This window comes from Pholcus phalangioides, unplaced genomic scaffold (assembly GCF_987345545.1).
Source record: "Pholcus phalangioides strain wild (caught in Gottingen) unplaced genomic scaffold, Ppha-v1.0 ptg000015l_1, whole genome shotgun sequence".
Classification (NCBI taxonomy): domain Eukaryota; kingdom Metazoa; phylum Arthropoda; class Arachnida; order Araneae; family Pholcidae; genus Pholcus; species Pholcus phalangioides.
The window spans coordinates 29,848,123-29,872,711 of record NW_028301608.1 but is presented as its reverse complement, the minus strand read 5'-3'; the positions used below and the strand labels follow the sequence as shown (position 1 = coordinate 29,872,711).

The 24,589-nt window shown below is 33.2% G+C and overlaps 1 protein-coding gene across 2 annotated transcripts in view; it reads left to right on the top strand.

The window, feature by feature from the left end:
* Positions 1 to 2,544: 2,544 nt before the first annotated feature.
* Positions 2,545 to 24,589, top strand: part of LOC149075782 (N-acetylneuraminate lyase-like) — a 69,516-nt gene continuing 47,471 nt past the window's right edge. For both annotated transcript variants that reach the window (XM_089243288.1, XM_089243289.1), the window contains exons 1-4: positions 2,545 to 2,701; positions 7,840 to 7,895; positions 8,929 to 8,999; positions 9,146 to 9,233. In XM_089243288.1, coding sequence (XP_089099414.1) covers positions 2,678 to 2,701; positions 7,840 to 7,895; positions 8,929 to 8,999; positions 9,146 to 9,233 — 239 coding nt within the window. In that variant the 5' untranslated portion in view covers positions 2,545 to 2,677. The remainder of the gene's footprint in view (positions 2,702 to 7,839; positions 7,896 to 8,928; positions 9,000 to 9,145; positions 9,234 to 24,589) is intronic.

The following is a 24,589-nucleotide window of genomic DNA, read 5'->3' as shown; positions in this document are numbered from 1 at the left end:
AGTAAGAGAAACAACTTAAAAAAAAGAGAATTCATCAGTTATGCTAATGAATTGATTAATCGAATCACCGGGGTTATTTGTTTAACGAAAATTTTTATTTTCTTTATTCGTTAAGAAAATAAATGCTTAATATATTTTTTTGCTAAATATTTCCATATTCAACATTATTTTCTAGAAAATATTCCGATTTGATTTAAATAATTATTTTTCATTCAATTAATTTACATTAGCTCATTTAAATTAATTTGCACTTTTATGGTTTTTTTTTGATTCATGACGTTCGTTGAATACTGTAATAATGAATAAAAAAATATATTAAAATAATAACAGACTTTTTCGAAATGCTTTTTGTGTTTAAATTTGTTTGTGAACATCACATACGTTGTGAATATTATGTTTTTGTTGTTGTGAAAGTCTGTTTCCTTCCATTTGGATTATAATCTCTTTTGTATTAGGATTATAAACTTTTTATATACTCCTACATAATTTAGTACATTTTGATAAAGAGATACATACCAAAAGAGATTAAATTACTCTCTCAATAATAAAATTCTTCGTAATAGAGAGATTATATTCTATCCAGGAAAAAAATTACATAGAAGACCAAGTAAAATAGTTCAAATTTTTCTTTCGTTGTCACCCAATATTCCGGTTTATTGCTGTTCAGTCAAAAGCGGTTGAGAATTCCGGGTTTTTTTCCCTTGTTTATTGCCTTTATTGTTCGTTCCTTCTTTGATTATATCAGGTGAAAGGATTTATTATCCCTTCATTTTTGTATATGCTTTTTTGAGCAGCGGGCAAACAAAGAAAAAAAAAACAAATCTAGATCCGGAATGTATAGCGGGTGTTCAAGTTCTACTTATTGAAATTTGGTGAGAAGATTGATTGTTTTTGTTATGGACACATGACGGAGATCCTTATCTCGCAAAAGTCCACTATTCTCATTCAATATTTCTATGTATGTTTGGGAATGTTGCTCTAAAAAGCAACATGCGTGAGTTTATTACATTTTTTAAGTAAAGGAATTTTATATTTTGAGCTCGTTTCGACATTGATGCTTCCAAACAACTCCAAAACATTCGATTTTCACTTGTGAGGTGTTAATGAAGTTTCCGTAATTACCAGCAGAATGGCTCAGAGGTACACGTCTCCTATTTCTTGTCACGCCAAGCGCGAACGATTTTTGACCTTTGCATTTTTGAGTGAAGTACCATACGTGGGGGAAGAGATATTGTGCTCTAAATTTTCCAATAGTGATAGAAAAGCAAGCTGGCAAGCAATAAATGATATTTTTTACTATTCTGATCTATGAAAAACACAGCGAGTTACTTAATATTTAATACCTCATATTTTCTTAAATATTGACTCAATTTTTTGACATCCAGGGGGTACCTCATTTCCTTAATAACCCCTCAAAGTTTTTCTTCTGTGACTATACTTCAATGCTTGCCGATTAACCCTTTAAGCAGTTTTTAAAAATTTCTTAATCAGTATTATAACTGCCGCAGTGGAAATCACCAAACTCTCTAGACATTGCCCCTATTTTCAAGAAGAATATTTTTTTTCGTATTGCGCGAGCTGATAAATGCTTCCCCCAACACAAATAGTAATAATAAAAAAAAAATCAAGAAAGTGGGGAAAATTATCTTTTCGGTTATTTATGCCAACTACTTCGAATGAAAAAATAATAATTTTGCTATCACTTTCTGTTATCAGACTTGGAACAAAAGCTGACTTCGCTCACTGACAGTTGATTGACAGCACGGAGGGGAGAAACGAAAAAATGTTATTGGGAAAGTAAAACTTTTTACAATGACATCTATGCTTGTCAATGCCAAAATGAAAGGGTTTTAATAACCCGAGATATTTCGGGATGGCCAAACTAAAGCGGATCAAGTTAGACGACATATCTCGGGATTGGTGCTGTAAGGATTTAAGTGTTAAATACAGCCATTCTCTAAGCTCATTTATATAAATTTACAAACCTAGGTATTTTCCTGCAGCGCTGTAATTTTGACGTCACCATTGACTTTCTGAAAGATATTATTTTCGTCACATTTTACATTAGATTAGTGTTCTTAATAATCTTTCATCTTTGCTTGCATTCTTCTAGAAAAAAAAAAATATAAAACAACTATTCTCGAATATTCTCTGGTCTCGTTGGCCAAGTAGTGTCTCAAAGAAGATCGAATAACATCGAGATTGAATAAATCACATAATATACGATCGATCAATTATATAAATTACGTTGAAATCACCAGTTAATCACATGCTGGAGATGTTATGGAGGAGAACGAGAGAGAAAATCATTCACGTGAGAGACAGACAAAGCGTGAAATCGAATATCCAAAGAAGGTTGGATGTCGATGTTCTAGAAAGAGATGTTCTTGATTTCTGATACACCGTTCGGTTATCGCGATCGATGACGTGAAAATTCCAGTTTGAAGGTCGAAAAGCATTTTATCTTCTTATCTTTTTTTTTTGGTTAAAAAAAAAGAGGGGGAAAAAACGGTATCTTTCTCGCCCAAATCACATATCATAGCATTTTCTTTGGTGCGTCCAAAGCCGCCTCTTTGCTGTCACTGGAGAAGCTCTCGAACTATTCCTAAAACTAGACTTCTTTTTTTTCCACCGCACCCTCAAAAAATCCATCCGATACCGAACGACCGAAGCCATCATGACATCGCAGAAAATTGCTAAGGTGAGTTCGAAATTCGATTTACCTCTATGAAATGGTATTGAATTTCGGTTAGGCTTCTCGGCCGAATGTGACACGCACACACACGTATCAGTGCATCCATGAAAAAGAGGATTTATATAGGTGTATTTTCCACCTTTCTCCCCTCCCATATATCTAGCATATTACATATTTTCTATTGTAACGTGTGTATTCATGTTGAAAATTTGAACGTGCTCAGACTTGCATAAATTGAAATATTGGTATTATAATAATGGCTCGGTGACCTACCTTACCTCAACTCACAACTTTTTGGTGGTTAAGTGATTTCTCTGCATTTATGCTGGAAATCTGTTAAAAAAATATTGTGAGGTGGTATAGAATGACATAGGGCAAGTGAATATTTGCATCAAAAATTCGTTTCGGATTGTGTGAGCCCGGGTTACCAAATAAAAACTTCCAAAACAGTTGTTTTTCTTTTCCAGTCGTTTTTTTTTGTTCTTTTGAAGTTTAAGAGAAAAACTAGAAATTTTATTTTCATACAGAATTCAACAATTGACTAAAAAAAGTAAATACGTACTATGATAATACAACAATAGTCTATTATTGCTTTATAGTCTATATAGTCTATATTTTATGGGCATCTTTTTCTCAGCTACCTCGTTGAGCATTTTGCCTGTTGTGGCGCTGTATTTGTATTTGTATTTGACTATTGTTGTTTTTGTACACTTTCAAGGTTGCCGAGGAGATTGTCCCATTCGTGTTATTGTTTATGACCCATGGAAGGATTATATCCCTTTGGGTCAACTAGTGTTTGTTTTGTAGTTTTCTTTTTGCCTTTCTGTCTAGTATGTTTTGATTTTGTCTTGTCTAAATAAATAAATAACAAATCAATTTCTAAACTACTTTTTTTTTTTTTGAAATACATGTGATTGGAAAATTCTTCACTTATATAAAACGCTTTATTGGAAAACACCAAAATAGGTGAATAATGTACAAATGTTAATTAATTAAGATCAAATTAAACCTATTTCTTAATGTCGACTAGAAATAAACCACCTTTTATTTTTCTCGGTACAGGAATTGCTTTTATCAAATTCGCAGCTGGCTACCAAAATTTGTCTTGTTCGTTTGGACACGTCAAATATTTTCCAGCCATCTGCAAACAGTTAGGTTAATTAATACAATCAAGTTAACTAACTTGGGATTCAATGGTCTGAACAAACAAAAAGAAATCATTCGAAAATTACTAAAATTTGGACATTTATGTCCTAATGTTAGCTCCGTTAAATACAAATACAAATACAACACCACAACAGGCAAAATGTCCAACGAGGTGGTTGAGGAAAAAGATGCCCATAAAAATATGGATGTCATATATTTCCATAAAAAATATAGCAACCCAATTAAAAATGCAATTAACACAAATTATAAACAATATATACACGTGATAACATACTATACAATGCCCATAAAGAATACTTGTGGTTGTCTTATTCTAAGAATGGATAGCTTCTCGATTTACCCCAACATGTTTATCGTATTTCTTTTTAAACGTGTCAATTGTGTTACAATTTACTACCTCCGGGGGTAAGCTATTCCATTTATTAACAACCCTATTAGAGAAAAATTCCCTGCGACACCATAACCTTGCATTGTCCCTCACCAATCGATACTGGTGTCCCCTTGTAAAAGCAGTCGATTGGCGGTGTACTAAAAGTTCATGGTCCATCCTATCCATCCCATTGAAAATTTTGAACACTTCGATCATATCTCCTCGACACCTGCGTTCATCCAATGTAAACATATTCAAAAAATGAAGTCTCTTCATAACTCAAGCCCCGTATGCCAATAAGGACACGCGTAGCTCTTCTCTGCACCCCTTCAACCAAGTCAATGTAATGTTTACATATTATTAAGTGAAAAATGCCTAATTAACCTACAGGAATAATTCAAAAAGCAAATTAATCATTTTAACTATATGAATTGAATAATTACCTACAATTTTGACAAATCAAAGTTTTGATTGGTTTCATAAAATTATGATAATCACAAAATCACCGAAATATCAGGGCTCTAACAATTAGAAGAATCACTCAGAATATATTTAAACATCTTCGCACATAACTACTAATTGTTGTGAAGAATTCTAGATCCGAACATGATGATAGCACGAAAACTCAGCCCTCGCCACATAATTCCAAATATGAAAATACAGTCGAATCCCGTTTTAACGAATGCCGTTATAGCGAAAATCTCGTTTTAACGAACATTTTTCTAAGCCACCAGATAAGTTTACATAGGAACAATGCGAAAACCTGAAATTCCTAACGAAATTTCGTTATAACGAAGTGATGTCTCCGGTCTCTTGGAGCTCGTTATAACGGGATTCAATGGTAATGATTGCTCTAAAGTTACCCCGGATTACGGCATTTACATTTTTCTCATTTATGTTTATTATAATTTTCTTATTTTACTTTTCATGACCATAGATAGTAGATAAAGGATTAAACACGTGCAATATGCACCTCGTCAACTTTCCTCTGAAGACTTTCTAACAATTCGGGGCATGCCGGAATACGTTGTGTGTGTGTGTGTGTGTCCCTAACGTATTTATGTTGTCAGAATTACAAGTGTTGCTGTTATAGTGATGCTGCCATTTGCCTTCAGTATTAGAAGTGAAAGTAGCGGATGTCTGAATTTACGTGTTATGCAAGTATTGGGTGGAAAATCTGCCTGCTTTCTGTGACTTTTTGCACCTGGGATGTCGGTTCGCATTCGTGCTTCGGTGTTGGAAACCCTTACATGAACATACCATGATGTATTTTTTACATGGCACGTCTGTCATGTGAAAAATACACATTATTGTCGTTTTTGATTTCGGAAATAGATGGCAAGACTTGCTTTCACATAGCCCGCACGCATCTCAAAATCCAGATAAATACTGTAGAGACGCAAAAAGACGAAAAAATTCCCGAATTGCACAAATTTGTCTGAATACGTGTATGCACGTGTTTTGTTGATCGTAGTAGTAGTCAGGGCCATAAATATAATTTTTGTAGGAAGGGCAAACATTATTTTTTCTGTACCAAACGGGGTCGGTTTCTTGCATAGGCAAACGGAGCACGTGTCCTTACCCCGTGTATGCCTTTACCTCAAAGGACACTGAATATAAGGGACCCTCCAAAAATTCATATTTGCTCAAGTCTCGAACTTATGGGGGACAGGTCTTGATCCCGACCACTGTGAAATTCGAAAATTTCATAACAGTGTTGTTCTGCCTAAAATTTGCAGCCCCACCCCCACGAAGGGGGAAAATTGCTTTTATTAATTGTTTAATGGATAACACAGATGGCAGCACCAGCAAGAACTCGAAACAAGCACAATTCTAACAACAAATACGCTAGGGCCACGCATATACATACACTCGCACAACACGTTCCCGCATGCACCGATTTATTAGAAAATCCGCAGAGGAATGTGTAGAAGGTGCGTGTAATGGTGGTAGTAGTAGTAACCTTCTAATAGTTATTGCCTAGACGGCAGTCCAGAATTCAACTTCCCCTCCCCCCTTGTCCAAAATTTCCTTCCCACCGGTGTCATGAAATGCTTAGGATATTCTCAAACACGTGCATGCACTTAGAATGAGTGACAGCTTAAGAATATTATTGTTATTAAAATAAATGTTACCAAGGAGGAGGAAGAAAAAAGATAACAAATTTTCGGTCAAGAGTCTATTGTTATCGGAAAATACTATCACATAAGAGGAACAACGATAAGAAGAAGAAACATTAATAACGCTGTCATGATTCCAAAATTATCGCCGCCACGACAAAACATTTATTCTGTGTAATGGACTGTAAGGCATCTTCATCCTTCCATAATGGAACGGCAGAAAGTAATTGACCATGAAACTTAACGATGGAGAGATCAACTTTTTCCCACAATATATTGAAGAAAATTGAGCCACAAATACAAACTTTCTTTTAATTTAATTTGCCTAACGGTATTTAACGATTGATCAGGAGTAAAAAAAACTAATTGGTATTAAAGTTAATTATTCTCAAATTATCAAGTTATACTTTCATAGGTATAGTTAAATGAAAATTTTAATAATTCATGCAAATCTGTCGGAGTCGAGAGAACTAAGATGATAGACGAGAAAATATTCTGTTGGGGTCGCCTTTTCTCATGTAAGGTGGATCGACTTACAAGGAAAGGGTACCAAGGTGACGTCTTCAATACGTTTTCAAAGAATTACACCCCACTGATTCCACTCATTTAAACACGCACAGAAATATAAACAAATCTGGTTGAATTATTATGGGTCACTAAACAAAAAAAACTTGATATTTTATTTGATATTGATATTTTGAACGCCAACTGAGGCCAATTGATTATGAATTTAAAAATATCGCAACCCTAGAGTGTTACAGTGACGTCATTCAAACGAGATATAATCAAGTTTGTACGCTTTAATGTACAGTTATTAAAGAGGTTCTAGACAGAAATTCCTATTGATAGGCCTCCGCACGGGTTGATAAGTTTACCTGTAACGTCATTAAGACTACCTAGCAAGTTTTTTTGTTTTTTTTTTAAACCGAGCACAACTCAGGTCTATCGCCATGGACAATTTACTACCTAGTGAGTACCTAGCAAGTTTGCAACACTTTGAACCACAGCATCCTATTTCGTTTCTTCTTATTTCGGCGAAGAATTGTCTTGGTTGGCTCACAAATACCACATGGCGATTGGATGTGGAGCATAAAAATCGCAAATTCTGAGCCCGATCATTTTTTTTCCTCACAACGAGGATATTGGCACGAGCAGGGAATTTTTTCCCCTGAATATTCTGAGGGAAAATGGACTACTTACTGACGTCACGAGCAGCGTGTGAAAGCCTTCTATCTCTAGATCAAGTGCTGTACAGACTCTTACCCTACCCCCGAACTGCGTACGCATCTGACCGGCCTCGTTAGTGATTCAAATGAAACGAATTTTTCTTTGAATGAGGATTTGAACATTCGCATTTTCACCAATTTACTACAAATTGAAAATTAATTCCCTGAATAAGTTTTTTAATATAGCACGAAGTGAATTTCTAATATGAAGAATCGGATTTTATCTATACGAATATCACTTATTTACATTTGTATTTCCAGGTTGTAGACTTCAAAGGCTTAATTGCTGCTCCATTCACGCCATTCAAACCTAATGGGTAGGATTCTTTTCATTCTGGATATGAATTATAATTTTCAAGTAAAACTCACATTCTTTATCAGTCTTTTCGTAAGCTTCTAAGGAATCATATGACTTTCAAATAATTATTTTCATACACATGGTGGTGTGGCGTGACCCGAAATACAGAAAAAAGACGATGGCGGTAGCTTAAATTTTAAAATTTAGTACTGCATTTCAGTACAAATAAATGTTGTACGTGGAATTTTTCAAAAAATTTATAGATAATATTATAAATATTAAAAATATATAGATTTAAAAATACATAGCATATATCTAGAATATATTTATTCTAAGAAAATTTCGTTTTGAGTAAATTTTTTCAACTCCTATGAAAAGATATTTTTCAAATAAAAATTTCTCTCTAGTTATTAAATTGAATTATTTTTAGTCGGGACATCATCAAGTAAAAGAAATTGATGAGCATAACGTTAAAGTACCAGCAAATCAATATGTGCATTCGTAAAAAAAACTAGTTGAATATGGTTTCAAGCATGCATATTTTTAAGAGAATTCCACATCCTATGAAATTTTAATCTGGCTTATTAGCAATGCATATAAATCAAGAGTGTATCGTGATTTCAAATTTTTCTTAGTTTTTTATTAATTCAAGTAAGAGATAATGAATGAAAAAAAAATTAAATTAAAATTTTTTGCTTTAAGTTTTAGGCTCTCACTATTAGCATTAATATGTAACATATGAAAGGAGAAATAAATTTTATTTCCAGCGTTAATGAAATTTTTCCATGAGAAATTGAATCTTCGATTTATCTCACAAGTACGTAATCGAAACGAGCGTTAGCTGTTCATCTGCAGATTGCAATAAAATATCCAGCATGATGAAATTGTAATTCCATTTGCTCAATAGATCATAGATATGTTCATGCTTAATTTTATGCAATATTTTGTCACTTACGTAATGAAATTTTCTTTTATGAAATAAGAATATATGCGATCGCTCATAATTTTATTTTCAAAATTAAAAGAAATTCAATCAAAATTTTGTATTTTAGGGAGGTAAATTTAGAACTGATTCCGGAATACGTTGATCATCTTGTCAAAAATGGCGTGAAAGGAGTTTTCGGTAAGTTTTACGTTTTTTTTTTATACAAGTCTTATCCGTGCTTTCAACTCATTTCAATAAACACATTTAAATTTTATTGAAAGATAAATGAATGAATGAAATTGAATGCACAATAGCTTGACATAGTGTATTTTTTTCCCGTTTAGTACACGGTACAACTGGAGAAGGGTTATCCCTGACAGTTGCAGAGAGAAAAGCGATCACGGAACAATGGGTGCATGCTGGAAAAAACAAGTATGCATATTTATAAACTATAATAGTACCTTTTCCTACTTGTGGACTGATGAAATTCAGTGAAAAATTTTGCGGACTGGCATAAATAGGAGAACTGATTAGAGAATCAAGGAAAAAATAATATAATAACACACACACACACACAATAATAGGAGGAAAATTTCCTACCTTTCTGAATTACAACATTTCATATTTATTACAAATACATGCGAGAAACATGATTGACCTGGGATTCCTGCTGCCACCTATCAAGTAATAATAAAACTATCTGCATAAATCTTGAAGTAAAATCGGATTATTGTTCCAAACAGGTATGCAGCATTAAAATGAGCAATATGTGGTATGATATCATATATATTGTTCATTTTTATGCTACATACTGGAGAAAATTTTATACGAAAGTGATTATGTTTATTGGTGCTTAGAAAAAGTAATTTTGTGGCAAACTTATATAGAAAAAATATAGTGGGTGGTATTTTGACACATACACGCGTAAGATGTAAACTAAGTACGCAGTATAAAAATAAATAATATATAGGATCTTGTTGCATTTTTTATTCATTTTTATGTTTCGCACCGGTTCAAAACCAACTGTGATTTTACTCGAAGATTTTGTAAAAAATAGTTTTGATTCTATTTGATAGGTAGCAGCAGGAATCCCAGTTGGAAGTCTCTAATTCTTTTAATCTAATTTCAAAACTAACCGAAATTCCAAAGCTTTTGAGAAGGAATTATTTAATATTTCATTAAATTATTTAATTATTCAAGCTTTCATTACTTTGTTTAATTACTTATAAAAATGTTTTGCTGAAAGACAAGTAAAAACTAAAGAGCCAAAGTTACTGCCGAGGCTGGTATTTCTGCATATCCTGTAAAAGTTTCATGAAATCATCTGTTTATGTATTTTTACTCATCATGGAGGAATTTCGTCAAATCTTTCTTCAAGCAGTAACATTTTATTGGCGAAACATTGCTAATGATTTTTTTTGCAAATGATTGCATTTTGAAACATTGTAAATGGTTCTTTATAAAAATTCTGTGGACTGTCTTTCAGCCCAAACTATTCAAAGTAAACGATGGGAATAAAATTTGAATTGAAACCCTCCAACAAAAAAAAAAAATTACAACTAAATGGTATGCTACTGCTTTACACATTTATTGACTCCGAGGTCATTTGACCGACTTTTGACTGACGGAAATTTTAGCGTGCTACAAAATTGAGAAAATTATAAATCGAAATTTTGTCTAACTTTTTTCCCTCTCCAATTTTTTTTTTCAGTCTTTCCATTCAGACATCCATAGTTTCACATCACGGAATGGTCACGGTGTAGACAGTCAGAAATGCAGGTCTAATTATAAACACATTATACAACGTGATTACTTTGGTCCCTTGGCCGTAAATTATTGGCGAAGTGTTGATCCGAGAGACAAAGCTTCAATAAAAGAAAAGTATTCAAATAACGAGTTGAACACAGGCGCCGAGCTGAAACCCCTGAAGCTATAGATATGAAGTTTAGTCGGTATTATATTTCATAATGTGGATACCCCCTAAGATGGGATTTTCGAAAATTCAATCCCCCAAGGGGATCATGATTGGTTCAAATGCTATATGGGTGAATCATAGCCGAGTAACTTGCAAATTACCAAATCCACGAGGAGAGAAGCAGCGGGTAACAGCTAACACAGCTAGGTTCAAAATAATTTTCAAACTGTTGTTCAACAGTCTCTTTTGGGATTTATCCTAGAATTAAAAATAAAGATTAAATAAACCAAAGAGTTATAACTGCATCCATTTTTCTACGTGAGTCGAAGGAACGAGCTCAAATTTCGAATCTCCAGTGAATAATTCATACGCTTGTGGGTAAACATCAAAATTTCATCGGATCTTTATGGCAATCGTTAAACCATATTTTAGAAGTTATCGGTACTTAGGAAAGAAAAAAACTGAAGAAAAGAGGGAAATAACGATTAAATCGTATGACAAAGATAACGGAACGAGTTAACTAACAGCATTGGAAGCCGCACAATTAATGGGAAATTACGATAAAATCGATAAACTTTATACATCAGAGAGGTTAAGAGAAGGCAATTTAAGAATAGAATTTGTGAATTGGAAACAAACTGATGGAAGGCAAAGTTGATCATGTTGTCGATTTTGGATTGGGACTGAGAAAAGTCAAGAGCCCGTAATCTATATCATTAAAATAATGATAAACATAATGTTGGAAAAATGGTGAGATTACAAACACATCATATTAAACACTGATTTGTGAGATTATCCAATCCAAAGAATAAAACATATATTTTAAATAAAGGAAAGAAATGTTTTAAAAGAAGGAAAGGAATGTTTTGAATGGAAAAAAACAAACATTTTAAATGAAAAAAAGATAATTTTGAATTAAAAAAATTAAATGAAACTAATAAAATTGCAAAATAATTTTTAAACTGTTGTTCAACGGTCACGTGTCATTACCACCGATGCATAATTTAACATTCAGGTATGTCCCGAGAAAAGATGATTTTTTTTTACGATTTAAATTCTCATGGGATTTATTCTAGAATTTACAATTGAGATTAAATATAAATCAAAGTACCGCATCTATTTTTCGTCACGAAAAGAACGAGCTCATATTTCGTAGCTCCAGTGAATAATTCATATGCTGTGGGTAAACATTAAAATTTCATCGGATCTTTATTGCAATCGTTAAACCATATTTTAAAAGTTATCGTTTCTTAGCAAAGAGAAAAAAAAACCCCTGAAGAAAAGAGAAAAATAATGATCAGATCGTATGTCAAAGACAATGGAACGAGTTAACAAACAGCCGTGGAAGCCGCATCATTAATGAGAAAATACGATGGAATCGATCGAATTAATACATCAGAAAGGTTACGAATAGAAAATTTTTCTTAAAAGGAATGGTTTTTGGGATATTTCTTCTTGACTTGGAACCAACTGAAGTGAATTAATGACTCTCTCACGCATTATTGATTCGGGCTTCTTTATCTTGTGGTTAAAAAATATAAAATAAAATTATGGGACGAAAAGAGAATCTTTATTAGGAAATAAATACTGTGGCAGAGAAAAAAAAATTGAGATTAGTCAGAAAGAACGAGAAAAACTCTCTTTGGAGTAGAAATTAAATTTATCTCTCTCTCTCTCTCTCAAACGATAGAGACATTATTATTATGATCGTTCGTTTAATTTAACTTCTTCAAAAGTACCGAATGGATAAGTTTGAAAGGAGTAATAGCACAGAAAAGGAATATAAAGATACTACAAAATGATTTTCTATGTACATACATTGCTGATGATTATTACTTTTATTTTAATTATTTATCTTTTTCTACCATCTATAAATTTCGAAAGGAATTACCCAAGGGAATGATCACAAAATCGTAAAAAAAATGTTTGATATCAGTTCAAAGGATTGGAATATTTTTGTCACTTTAAGATCATTTTATGCACTCTTTACTTTACTGTTTGTTCGATACCGCGTGTCTATTGCCACAAATGAAGTTCACTAATATTTTATTCTTTGAAAAAGTATCGGAATTTTGTTTTTGTTAAATCTAACATGCTCCATCTACCTTCCAAATCAGAATTGGGAAACTGACAACAAACGAATTTTTTTCATGAGCATAAATGGAATTTTCTTGGTGTGATTGGTACCTGTCGAAAGACCGGCTCGAATATGAGATGGAAACCCCTAAGTAATTCTACACAAGGCTGATTGGTCCGAGACATGTATAATGAAGACATGCATAATGTATAATGAAGCATAAATAAATTTTTAACAGCTAATCTTACATATAGAATTCGGGATGCCAGATCGAATTTGAACCAGTTAGTGAGACAATCACTCCGCAGCTATGTTTGATCAAGATTTTGTTTCTTCAGCGTGCGATCAAGATTCTTGGTTTACTGGTGTTGATCAAGACCCTTGGTATTACGGTGTATGGTCAAGATGATTTGTTTTCAATGCAATGCATATAATTTCTTAGTTTGAGCTGTGTTTGCAGATATTTTGTGTGCTATGCGTTTGATCAAGGTTCTTCGTTTTACCGGTGTTGGATCAAGATCTTTTGTTTCATCGGTTATGATCAGAGTTCCCGGTTTCCATGACTTTCCATCAGGGGTCCTCGGTTTCCGCGATGTCCGATAAAGTGTTAACATACAATAGCTTCTTTATTGAATTTTTTTCAGACTCGAGATTTTGGTGGGAAAATAGCAAAAAAAAATTAAACTTTAATGACTCATAACTGGGATTCACCTCGCATAATGACTCATATAAACTAAAGTCGAATGAACGAAAAAGAAAAGCATTATTTTCTTTTGGTTGGGAGTGCAAAAATATCTCCCTACTACTTGAGAAACATATAAAAGAGAAGGCGTATAAGTGAGAGCAATTACTGTATGTTTGCGTATATATCAGACGTTTTCTTAATTTAATTTTACTGTATCCCAATTTTAGAAAAAAAACCAAATATATTTTGTAATAATATACAGTAGTTATTAGTTCAGTAGTTATACGTATGGATAAAAATACCCGAATTTTGAATCAAAATGTCTTTGGAATGACAGTTTCTAAAACGCTATTTAATTCCGACATTTATTTTAAAAGGGGAAAAAATCTTTATTCAAGTATTTTATCACCCTTGATAAAAGTCCTTTAGTGAAAGTTTTCTTCAAAAAATAGGAGAATCTGCATTATTTACTTCAAAGAAAGAAAATAAGGAAAGAATAATTCTTTATACAAGAAAGTAACCGTTTGTCTAACTTCACTCGATGTTAAAACGTTAATCCAATTACACTCGCGCGTGTCACTCACGGTCTATCTTTTTTTCATGCAACTTCGTGAATTTAATGCACTGAATTAAAGCATTTTGTAATTAGATCACGAAAGCGTAAAACCGGAAAACGAATCTTGAAACTCAAGTTTTATGACGAGAATGGATTTCTTTAGTTTTTGTTACGTTTTAGTGCGAAACGTCTTATGATTAATGGATTTTAGACAGAAGTGTAATGTATGGAACAGAGGTTTATAAAATCTTTATGGGACTGCAGCTCAGTAAATTTATATTTTTTTCTTTTAGCTGATCTCGAATTTAAAAAATAATACTTCTGAACGGGAAAGACGAAAAAAAATTTACTACAATAAATTCGAATTTTAGCACAAATGGTTAAGTCATTAAGAATCCACAAGCTGCAGATGACGGTTTAATTAGCCCTTTGTGTGCAGGAAATTACCATAGTGCAACAAAAAATGACTAATGATGAATTCTCTACGCACTCAATGATTTGTTTATTAATCACAGAAATTGGTAAAACAAATGACGTTTCTTATAATTTTTCGAAGCTAAAGACATGCAGTCAGCGATATAATATGAAGCTAGACGGAAAACAAAGACAAATATTTACTCATTATATATTAAAAAAAACTTGAAAAACCTTTATAACTGGGAGAAATTCAAATTTTCGCACCTAGTTATTAGTCTTTCATTGTCAAATTTTCAGTATAAGAATCTGTATTGAACTGCCAGCATTAAATTTCCCTTCTTTCAACTAGAAATTCAATGATATTAACGTGAACAGATTGACGGTCCTAGATTATAGATAATTTATTTAAACTTCTACGCGATCTAGGGTTATAAAAACTTTTGCACGGAGAAAAAACCAACGCACAACGTCATGTACAAAAATTTTGTCGATTTACATTGTTATATAAAAAAAGGTTTCTTTTTTTGTCCGCTTTCGTTTTCTTGGAGCATCACCACGGCAACCACTCGCGCATCGTAACGAAACCTTTGACAACAATACATTTTGAAAAGATCTTTGGTTCACATGGATGACTTGGTTCTTTCCGCCACCATAGTGATTTCATCATCTTATGATATAAATTTGACAGATAACGAATCAACCTTCTCAAGTATGAATTAATAACGGTGGTTTACGTAGGGCGTGCGGCAGGACATAAGGGAACCCATACCTAGAAGATTATAAAAAATACATTAATTGAAATAAATGCATTTATATGTTGATTTGAAATGTTATGTTATGGGTCATACGATTTTCATCAATTTAAATAACTTTTTTTGGAAAATTAAGAGCTCAAAATTGCTACTCAAAAGTAGGTGCAGCATAATCTATGCTTCTAATTATAGGACCACATAAACTATATCGTGACTAAGACAATCTTTAAAATTGATCATTTATAAATTATTCGAAACTAGTTAGTAATAAGATACTAGAAGCAGAGCATGAGAAGCTCGAGCAAATATTAAACGCTCGGGGATTAAGCTTCTACAGAATATTGAAAACCTCCGTTCTCTTGAGAATGGCATGTAATTTAAAACGCAAAAATAATTAACGTTCAGAATTATGCTCGGCCCCCGCCGCTAAGAGAAAAAATTTCAGACACTTATCCAAATAAAATTTAACCCTTTCTAAGGGCCATGGGAAGTATACTTACCACCAAATTCCACACACTCACACGCACATCAATGTTTAAATGTTCATGGTAAGCTATTTTACCACTTCTCATTAGAGTCACCATCTATTAATAACTTCCGAAACAACAAAAAATTAATTTAGCTAAATCATTTAAAAAAACTAATTACTCAATTATTTAATTAATTAATTTTTTGAAATTAATTTTGTCTAACCTAAATGAATTCCTTTTCTTAAATCAGTCTCTCGCTCAAAAATGTTCTAATATATCATTATTACAAAAAAAATAAAATGGTTCTATATAGGATTAAGTTATTTTTTAGTGACATAAACGTAAAAATTTTCTTTTGGAAATCATCGTACTAAAAAATCAATAACTGATACTCTATTAACGTATATACGTATATCACAAGCAGTGCATGCAGCTGTAGTACATATGTCTAAGAGGAAACCACTACAAACGTTTCAAAAGGTATTGTTAAAGAAGCTGGCGTTGATCTCTGATCTAGGAGTCGTTTTTGATATTTTTACATAATTGTCGAGAAAAAAGTCTTACGCAACCGATATTCAATGTTGATAGTACGAGGGAAATCGAACATATACCAGAATTATTTCATAGCAATCTCCCAAAGGAATGAATGCATACAAAAAATTTTGACACGTTACTTTTCTACGTGATCTCCAGATTTCGAAGTACATTTTAATGGACAAATTAACATATGTATTTTTATCTCCCTTTCCCGAAGAAAGAAGAGGACTGTGTGTGCGGCCAGTTTGTCCCATTAATGTCTCTTTAGGAGATCCCATCAAATCATAGTAGCGGGGGGGGGGGGATGAATTCAGACTGCAGTGAGGGTATTCCAGAGCTGACCGGTGAACTACCTCCAGCATTTCAGTTGTTAATAGTAGCAGTATGGTGCTTTGTGTCGTCATGTAGAAGAATGGCATGAGCAACTCACCAAGCCGAACACTTTTCGGTGCTTCGGGGTCCTGCTGGCATCCTATCCTCAATGATGGACTGAACTCTCCCATAGCTAATACTGTACGTATTGTTGATGCTATTTCTGATAGCTTTATGTGGGCATCTAATTTAAGTTTCGTGAAGAGTGCTGATGTTCATTGCAGCGATTTTCGGCAGCGGCGGGGCTCATTTTCGACTGCATCAAGTCCTGCTAAAAATTTTATGTATATCATACTCTTTAGTTTTGGTAGATGTTTCAGATATTTTCGACACGTTTTTCGCATTCTTTAGCTGTAAATTTTATAATAGTGCGCTGCAGACGAAAACAAGATTAAACACACTGAAAATAACCGAAACATCTTGCCAGTAACCACTAGAAGGCCAAAAACCAAAACCCTAAATTTCCGGAGTGAAATTCCGGTTTAAATTTGATCCACCTACTTGAACATTATTAGAGTGCAATTTCACACTAAATAACTACTATATTTCTTTTTCTTCCGAAAAAAAAACTAGAGAAACAATGCATTAGAAAGTTAGCATTACATTGAGAATTTTCTCTCATTCAGTAGAATTCAAAACTAATTGTTCTTTTCCTGAACGAGAAAAACACCGACGGTGTCTCCAAAGCTACAAAGGAATATGTCATTAGTCTGACTACGCCACTGGTTGATGCGATTCATGAACTTCTTCTTTCCCCGGTATATATTTCTACACATTTCAACGTTTGATGTCTCTATTTTTAATTTTATGATCTTCGTGGAGAGAACAAGCAAATTACCGCCTATTTTATGCAATTATATTTGAAACGGGAAATCGTATTACAAAAGAATGACCTGCAATTTATTCACGCTTTCTTCGTATAAGCCATAGCAACACTTCCTTGGGTTGATGATGATGCTGCTCGTCTCTGTGTGTGGGCTAATGTCTTGCATACTCGCTCTTTGTCCTTTCTACTCAAGACGTGAGAAATAGGAGTTCCTGTAAAATGTACCAGCCAATTTTGTCCACATTATACCAGAGTATGGTTTAATCCGATTAACTCAGCTAGGCGTTTTGATGCTAATGCTATTTCTGCAGTTGCGAGCGCTCTGTAATAGCTAATAGAAATAATTTTGTTAATTAACGGAATAGAGAGTGAAATATGGCACGGGAAGGATATTATTTGATTAAAAAATAATTTAGTTTCACTAAAGAAACCCTCTCTCTTTGATGGGAAAATTATTATTTCAACTTCGATATCGAATGACAGTTAATCTTAATAGTGAGGAACGTTAATATAGTTCTCCACGATATTCTAGAATTGGTGTGAAATTCGCGCTTGCTTTGATAGTTATGAAGATATCGTATTCCTTAATTTCTGAATAAAGTGTAAGAGGAAATTGTTATGCGTATTGGTATATGGTTCATTTTCACAAAATTGGCCTGAATTGTGTCCCCAGCAATCTACGTTAAATATTATTTAGCTCAGAATTTTTTTTCCCGTCCTTTTCTATTTATATTTCTGTCTCTGACTCATCAAAGGGTTCGCAATTTTTTCATAAATAGGTTTTTGAATTCGCTCGAACAAATTTTCATTTCTTAAGAAAATGTCCAAATGTCCTTCTCCTGGCAAAATTTCAAAAATACTTTCTATCTTAAAATTAAGATATATGATAATTTTCAATAATGCATAGGACCAATAGTGTTATGACCAGTGTTCAATAGTGTTAGGACCAGTATACTTTCATACTCAATCTTTTTTTTAATTTTAAATATTGTTTATCAATATTTTATTGCCAAGTAAAAATTTTCCCAGTTTTTTTTTTATTTTCGACATTTGAAAAACATAGATCGCAATTGGCTTTGTAGGACTTGAGCCAATTAAACTTTGTTTTGAAAAGATTAAGAAGAATGCAACCATCGTTTGAATTTTTTTCCAATCAATTATAACTAAAAATTTGTTCACAAATTAGAGAAAAAAGAGATATTTTGAAATGTCTTTCTCTTGGCTACTTTTTTCTGAGAAATGTGCATCTGAAATTTATTTTTACTTTACCACATGCTTCAGAGATTCTGTTATTTGTGAAAAACAATGTTTTCAACAAGCTTACTTTTTTATCAGCGTTGCAAAGCATATAAAAATGTCTTTTTCTTTTTCCGGGTTTTCCTTCCGCTTTTTCGAGGCTTAGTTCGTCCTGGACTGGAGTATGCGGTAAGGTTTTGGAGACCATACCTACAGAGGGACATAGACTTGATTGAAGGGGTGCAGAGAAGAGCTACGCGTGTCCTTATTGGCACACAGGGCTTGAGTTATGAAGAGAGACTTCATTTTTTGAATATGTTTACATTGGATGAACGCAGGTGTCGAGGAGATATGATCGAAGTGTTCAAAATTTTCAATGGGATGGATAGGATGGACCATGAACTTTTAGTACACCGCCAATCAACTGCTTTTACAAGGGGACACCAGTATCGATTGGTGAGGGACAATGCAAGGTTATGGTGTCGCAGGGAATTTTTCTCTAATAGGGTTGTTAATAAATGGAATAGCTTTCCCCCGGAGGTAGTAAATTGTAACACAATTGACACGTTTAAAAAGAAATACGATAAACATGTTGGGGTAAATCGAGAAGCTATCCATTCTTAGAATAAGACAACCATAAGTATTCTTTATGGGCATTGTATAATATTTTATCATGTGTATATATTGTTTATAATTTGTGTTAATTGCATTTTTGATAGGGTTGCTGTATTTTTGAAACATATGACATCCATATTTTTGTGGGCATCTTTTTATCAGCCACCTCGTTGGGCATTTTGCCTGTTGTGGCGTTGTATTTGTATTTGTATTTGTATTTGATAACCAGAAGGAAATTTTGGTCATAAGTTAGGAGAGAAAAAAATTAAAAATATCTAGATTTTTCTCGCCTGTAGCATCAAGATGCATTAATGTCTCATGTGAAGACCTTGTTTTGAGAGTGCCTCTCGTGCTCAAGAAAAACAAGAACAAATTAAAAATCCGTTGTCAACATGTAATTGACAAAAAAAAAAAAAGCGAGAACAAATAAAAATGCAGCTCTCAAAAAAAAAAAAAAATTCTTTTTCAGAGTATCTGTGCTTGTCCAAGTTGAAAGTGAGTTATTAAAATTGATGGTACATGTTACGAGTGTCAAGCATAAATATTAAGTTAAGTGCTGAAACTGGCAAAATACCACAGTCGGAGTTACCTATCTTTAAACTTGAATTTTTTTCACAATGGATTTTGAACACACTTCGCTGCTAATTATTGTTCTTCAGCTGATAAAGAAATTTCCCAGATAATTTTTTTGGAGTTTTTTGATTGATGTATATTTTTGATAATTTTTTGTTCGTTTATCTCAAAATTTCATGAGAATGACTTATATAAGTTTTGGGTATTATCTGCAAGAAATAAGTTTTCTAAGTATTATGTTTAACGTCATTATAAGTATTATATTTAACGTCATTATAAGTATTATATTTAACGTCATTATAAGTATTATATTTAACGTCATTATAAGTATTATATTTAACGTCCTTATAAGTATTATATTTAACGTCCTTATAAGTATTATATTTAACGTCATTATAAGTATTATATTTACCGTCATTATAAGTATTATACTTAACGTCATTATAAGTATTATATTTAACGTCATTATAAGTATTATATTTAACGTCACCTGTTAAGCCTATCATCGTGCGGAAATTGCAGCTGACGATTTTCTTAGATGCAGTTCTTTGAGAACGGCTAAACATATCTGCTGGAAAACACTACTAATATATCTACATTCTATAATACTTCTACTGAATGAATAAGGCGAAGAACTAAGTTTGTTCTTTATCCTCCTCAAAATGACGAATCAAAAATTTATCATTTTCTTTTTTTAGTTTTTAGCTCAACCTCACAGCAGACTCCAACATAATGGGACTGTTTGTGGTTTCTACACAACGCTATTGATAAAATTTCATAAATTATGTTTTTAACGAGTTTTAAACTAACTATTTCGGATGTGCTGAATCGAATGGATATAATTCCATATTTTTATCCTTAGTCATGATCATGTCCAAACTTTTGTTCCGCAATTGGCGCAGTTGAACTTGCTTACTTATTTCTCTACTATATTAATTCGCGTAGTATCCGCATTAATTAGTTATTGCTTTTAGGTATTGAAATAATTATGCTTGCCCTTTAAAGACGAGCGATGCAAATGTAGATCTTGCTCAGGAAATACTAATAAAAATGATTAAGTTTTGTTTTGGTATAACATTGAAATCGATGTTTTGAAGTTCGCTTTTAAACCTTTTTTTTTATTGGGCGTATCAAACTTATCTGTTTCATCAATTTCTGAAAGTATCCGACTACGTTCAAAACGTCATTTGCGAGGAGAATATCGATTTAATCATTATTAATATTTTTTATTTTTTATGAAAGCGTAATTTCTTGTGATCCACATACATGCCGTGTTTTGCTTATATGATACTTGGAACGGAAGTTGCGTTCACTTCACTGTTGCGTTTTTACATCAAGTAATCTGCGAATAGAAACTTTAAACGCGTTATTTGAGGAATATTATTTTTGACATTGTAATTGAGTTTGATATATATACTCTATATCATAGCATACCATACAATCAGATAACATTAAATTTTGGTTTGTAACATCGCTAGCTAAATGTACCATGGATGAAACATTTCATTCACAGAATCCTTTGTAATCACGTTTCGAATACTACATTAATTTTATCAAAATTTGATATTTTGGTACTTTTCCATAAAAAATGACAGAACGGTTAAAAATTTATTATTATTGTGTTTACCATTTTGAGACACTTTCTATCATAAAATGTGATTAAAGATCATTCCAGCACATCTTATATGCAAATTACTGAAAAGTCATATACCATAAAACCATCTTGAAAATAGCTATTTCTCTCGGCAGTAGGCTGCAGGTTGTCAGTCATGTTGTGTATGGTTGAACAGGGAATGCCTCTCATCAAAAGCCTCAAAAGATGGGACTCTCATCAAAAGCCTACGCAGGGCTTTTTTTCTTCATACTGGAAAATAATATTCTTTATTGGCATTTCACAAAACTTCATTATGCTTAAAAACTGATAAAGAAAAATCGGATTTATAAGTCATTTCTTTCCATTGTGGCTCTCGGCACATTACTAGATTACTTTAACTTTAGTGGTCCGTACCACATTCAAGAGGTTGATCCTTTCTATTATACTTTGAGGCATTATCCGATGTTTTCGAGCTGTCGATTAATTTCTTGTTTATAAAAAGTAATTTTTTTTTCTTCTTTTTATAAGGCTGTTAAACATCTGTCACTGCTTTGATAAATCCCAAGATTCGCATTAAATATGGTGTATGTGCTTCGGCTACACACACACACGCACACTGAAACATTCATGAAACTCGACATCTTGAGAGAAAAATCAATACCTAAACCTCACTCCATTGATTAACAAGGAGGAAAAAAGAACATATAATCTCAAAATCTCTAAGAAATATTTTTTTTTTCTGCCTTCAATCTCTGAGAAACCAATCAATTAATCTTTAGGAGAGAAAAGCAATTTGTCCCGGAAAAATAACGCGATTAAAACCGAAGATTGATATCTTAGACTTATAAAACGAAAAAAAATAACGAGTTTATAGGAGAACAACACAACCTGGGAAAAAATTTTTCACGTTTTTTTTTTGTTTCTAATTTTTCTTTTGGTGTTAGGTTAACGATGAGTAAGTTCATAGGCATGGGAGTTATGCGCGTGGCATTAAATGTTTTCCTGAAACAAAATCGTTTAGCCATGCCTTTGTCAGGGTTGAGCGGAAAATTGTTGCTCGGGTCATGTCCCTAACTATGAAAGACTATTCACATTTTTTTTTTCGTTTCTCATAAATATTTCATGAGAAAGACTTGCAATCAATCATTTTTGAAAGTGTCATCTCACTGGTAGCTTTTTTTTGAGCTGAATGAAATATCTTTTAGGAACAGTTATTTACAGGAATTTCAATCCTGCAACATGAATTTTGGTTGTATTTTCAGTTTTGAGCTTTCTTTTGACCGGCATGTTGCGAACGCTGCCGCATTTTTTTTTTTATCATATTAATATAAGCATTTTAGGGAAACACGGGAGAGTTGAAAGTTCAATCACGTTCCAGTATGGTTTTTATTTTAGTCTCGATGCATTTTGAATATTCTCGCGGGGTAATAAGCGCTAATGATCAGAAGTTGAATTTTTAGGGTCATTTTGATTTTAATTGGCGGCTGATTTTTATAACCGGCGAATCAAAAAATAATTTTTTTAAAAATAAATTTCCAAAGGAACATTCTATGAAGTAAGAATATGATGAATTTTCACTCGCTTTTATAATTTAATAATTAGCAGTTAATTAACTAATTATACTGGTTTACTGTGCGCATGAATAGTTCATAAATCTTCCCAAATTGCAGCGCATAAACAGTTCTTACGCAAATGTTCTTAGAGAGAAATCATACATACATTTCCATCAAGTTTATTTCTGAGTCCGTTAATATTTTTCTCAAGGCAATTAGGAAATTTATCCAAATAACGCGTGAACCTCAGATACGTCATTCATATTGAAAGGGGTTGTATAGTTATTAAAATAAAAAAATAGCATTTTATTTGGGCTAACTTGATGTTCCCCGGCTTATCTGAGGCTTACAAAAAAGATGTTCCAAGTTTCTAAGTACCATATTCGCGTAGATATTCGAATTAAAAAATCGGAGAAAAATTGGGAAAGGATAGCATGAAATAACGGAGCAGCTCATGATGTTGCCAAGAATTACGAAAATCGTTCCGGACCCCAGGGCTACTACTTTACCGCACACCAACTCCGGTCATATATCGTCATACGGTGATTTTCAACCAGTCGAGTTGGGCGGGAAATGAAGACGCTATCTATATCGGTTGTCGCCCCAGCTTCCGTAAGAAACTTGTTCGAGGTGTTCTCGTACGGATACGAACCCGTGGACCTTAACGCTAACATTCATAGTGCAAGACGAGAATCCTACCACTGCACCACTCGGACAGCCCGGACCCTAAGCTGGAGTCCTGTCACTCTCACCACTGTGGGGGCACGTCATTAAATTCTCTCTTTTTTCCTCTAAAATTTGTTTAAAACAGAGAAACAGTCATCTCAAGAGCATTGTGGGCTTCCGGGCAAGTGATGTTCACTCCCCTCTCCCCCATCAGGACCAGCCTGTTTATTTATTGTCAATCGAAAATCGTAGTTACAGATCGAGGTGCATCTGTGCACCTGAGGACTCTGGGCAGTGCCGGGATTGATCTATGTGTTAAGACGACACTGGTAGAAGAATCGGCAAAGCTTTTCAGGAATTCATAGGTTCAATCATCCAGTCTTTATTCGATCTCCATCAATGTGGACGGTTATGACTTGTGATTTCAATTAACATTTGCGACCCCTCTCCCCTTCTATGGTAGTAAATTGTCTATGATTGCAATAGAGAGAAGTTGTTTTCACTTCAGAAGTGCATGTCTCTGAGTCCACAGTTTCTTTGGCACTTCTCCCATTTTTTTCTGAAACTCGGAGAAATTTCCAAACGAATACCACATGCCAAAAATGAAGCAAAGTATTCACAGAAATGAAAAAAAAGTTTTTTTTTCCCGAGTTTTACAGTTTCTTTAGTACGTGAAATTCATTTTAAAAGTGTTTTTAATTTTTAAAAGTGGATTGTTGATATAATACGGAAATACTATGATGTTATTTGTTTTGATTTCGTTTTTGTGATTTCATTTCATAAAACGGCTGATTTTATTACCGGTGGATACTATATTATTGTATTCCAAAAATGAGAAATCATGGATTGTTAATTCTATAAGGATATTTATGATATTTTGGGGATGATTCTTTACTTGAAGAAGCTATTCAACAAATTCGTGACCTTTTAAATTAAATAATTTC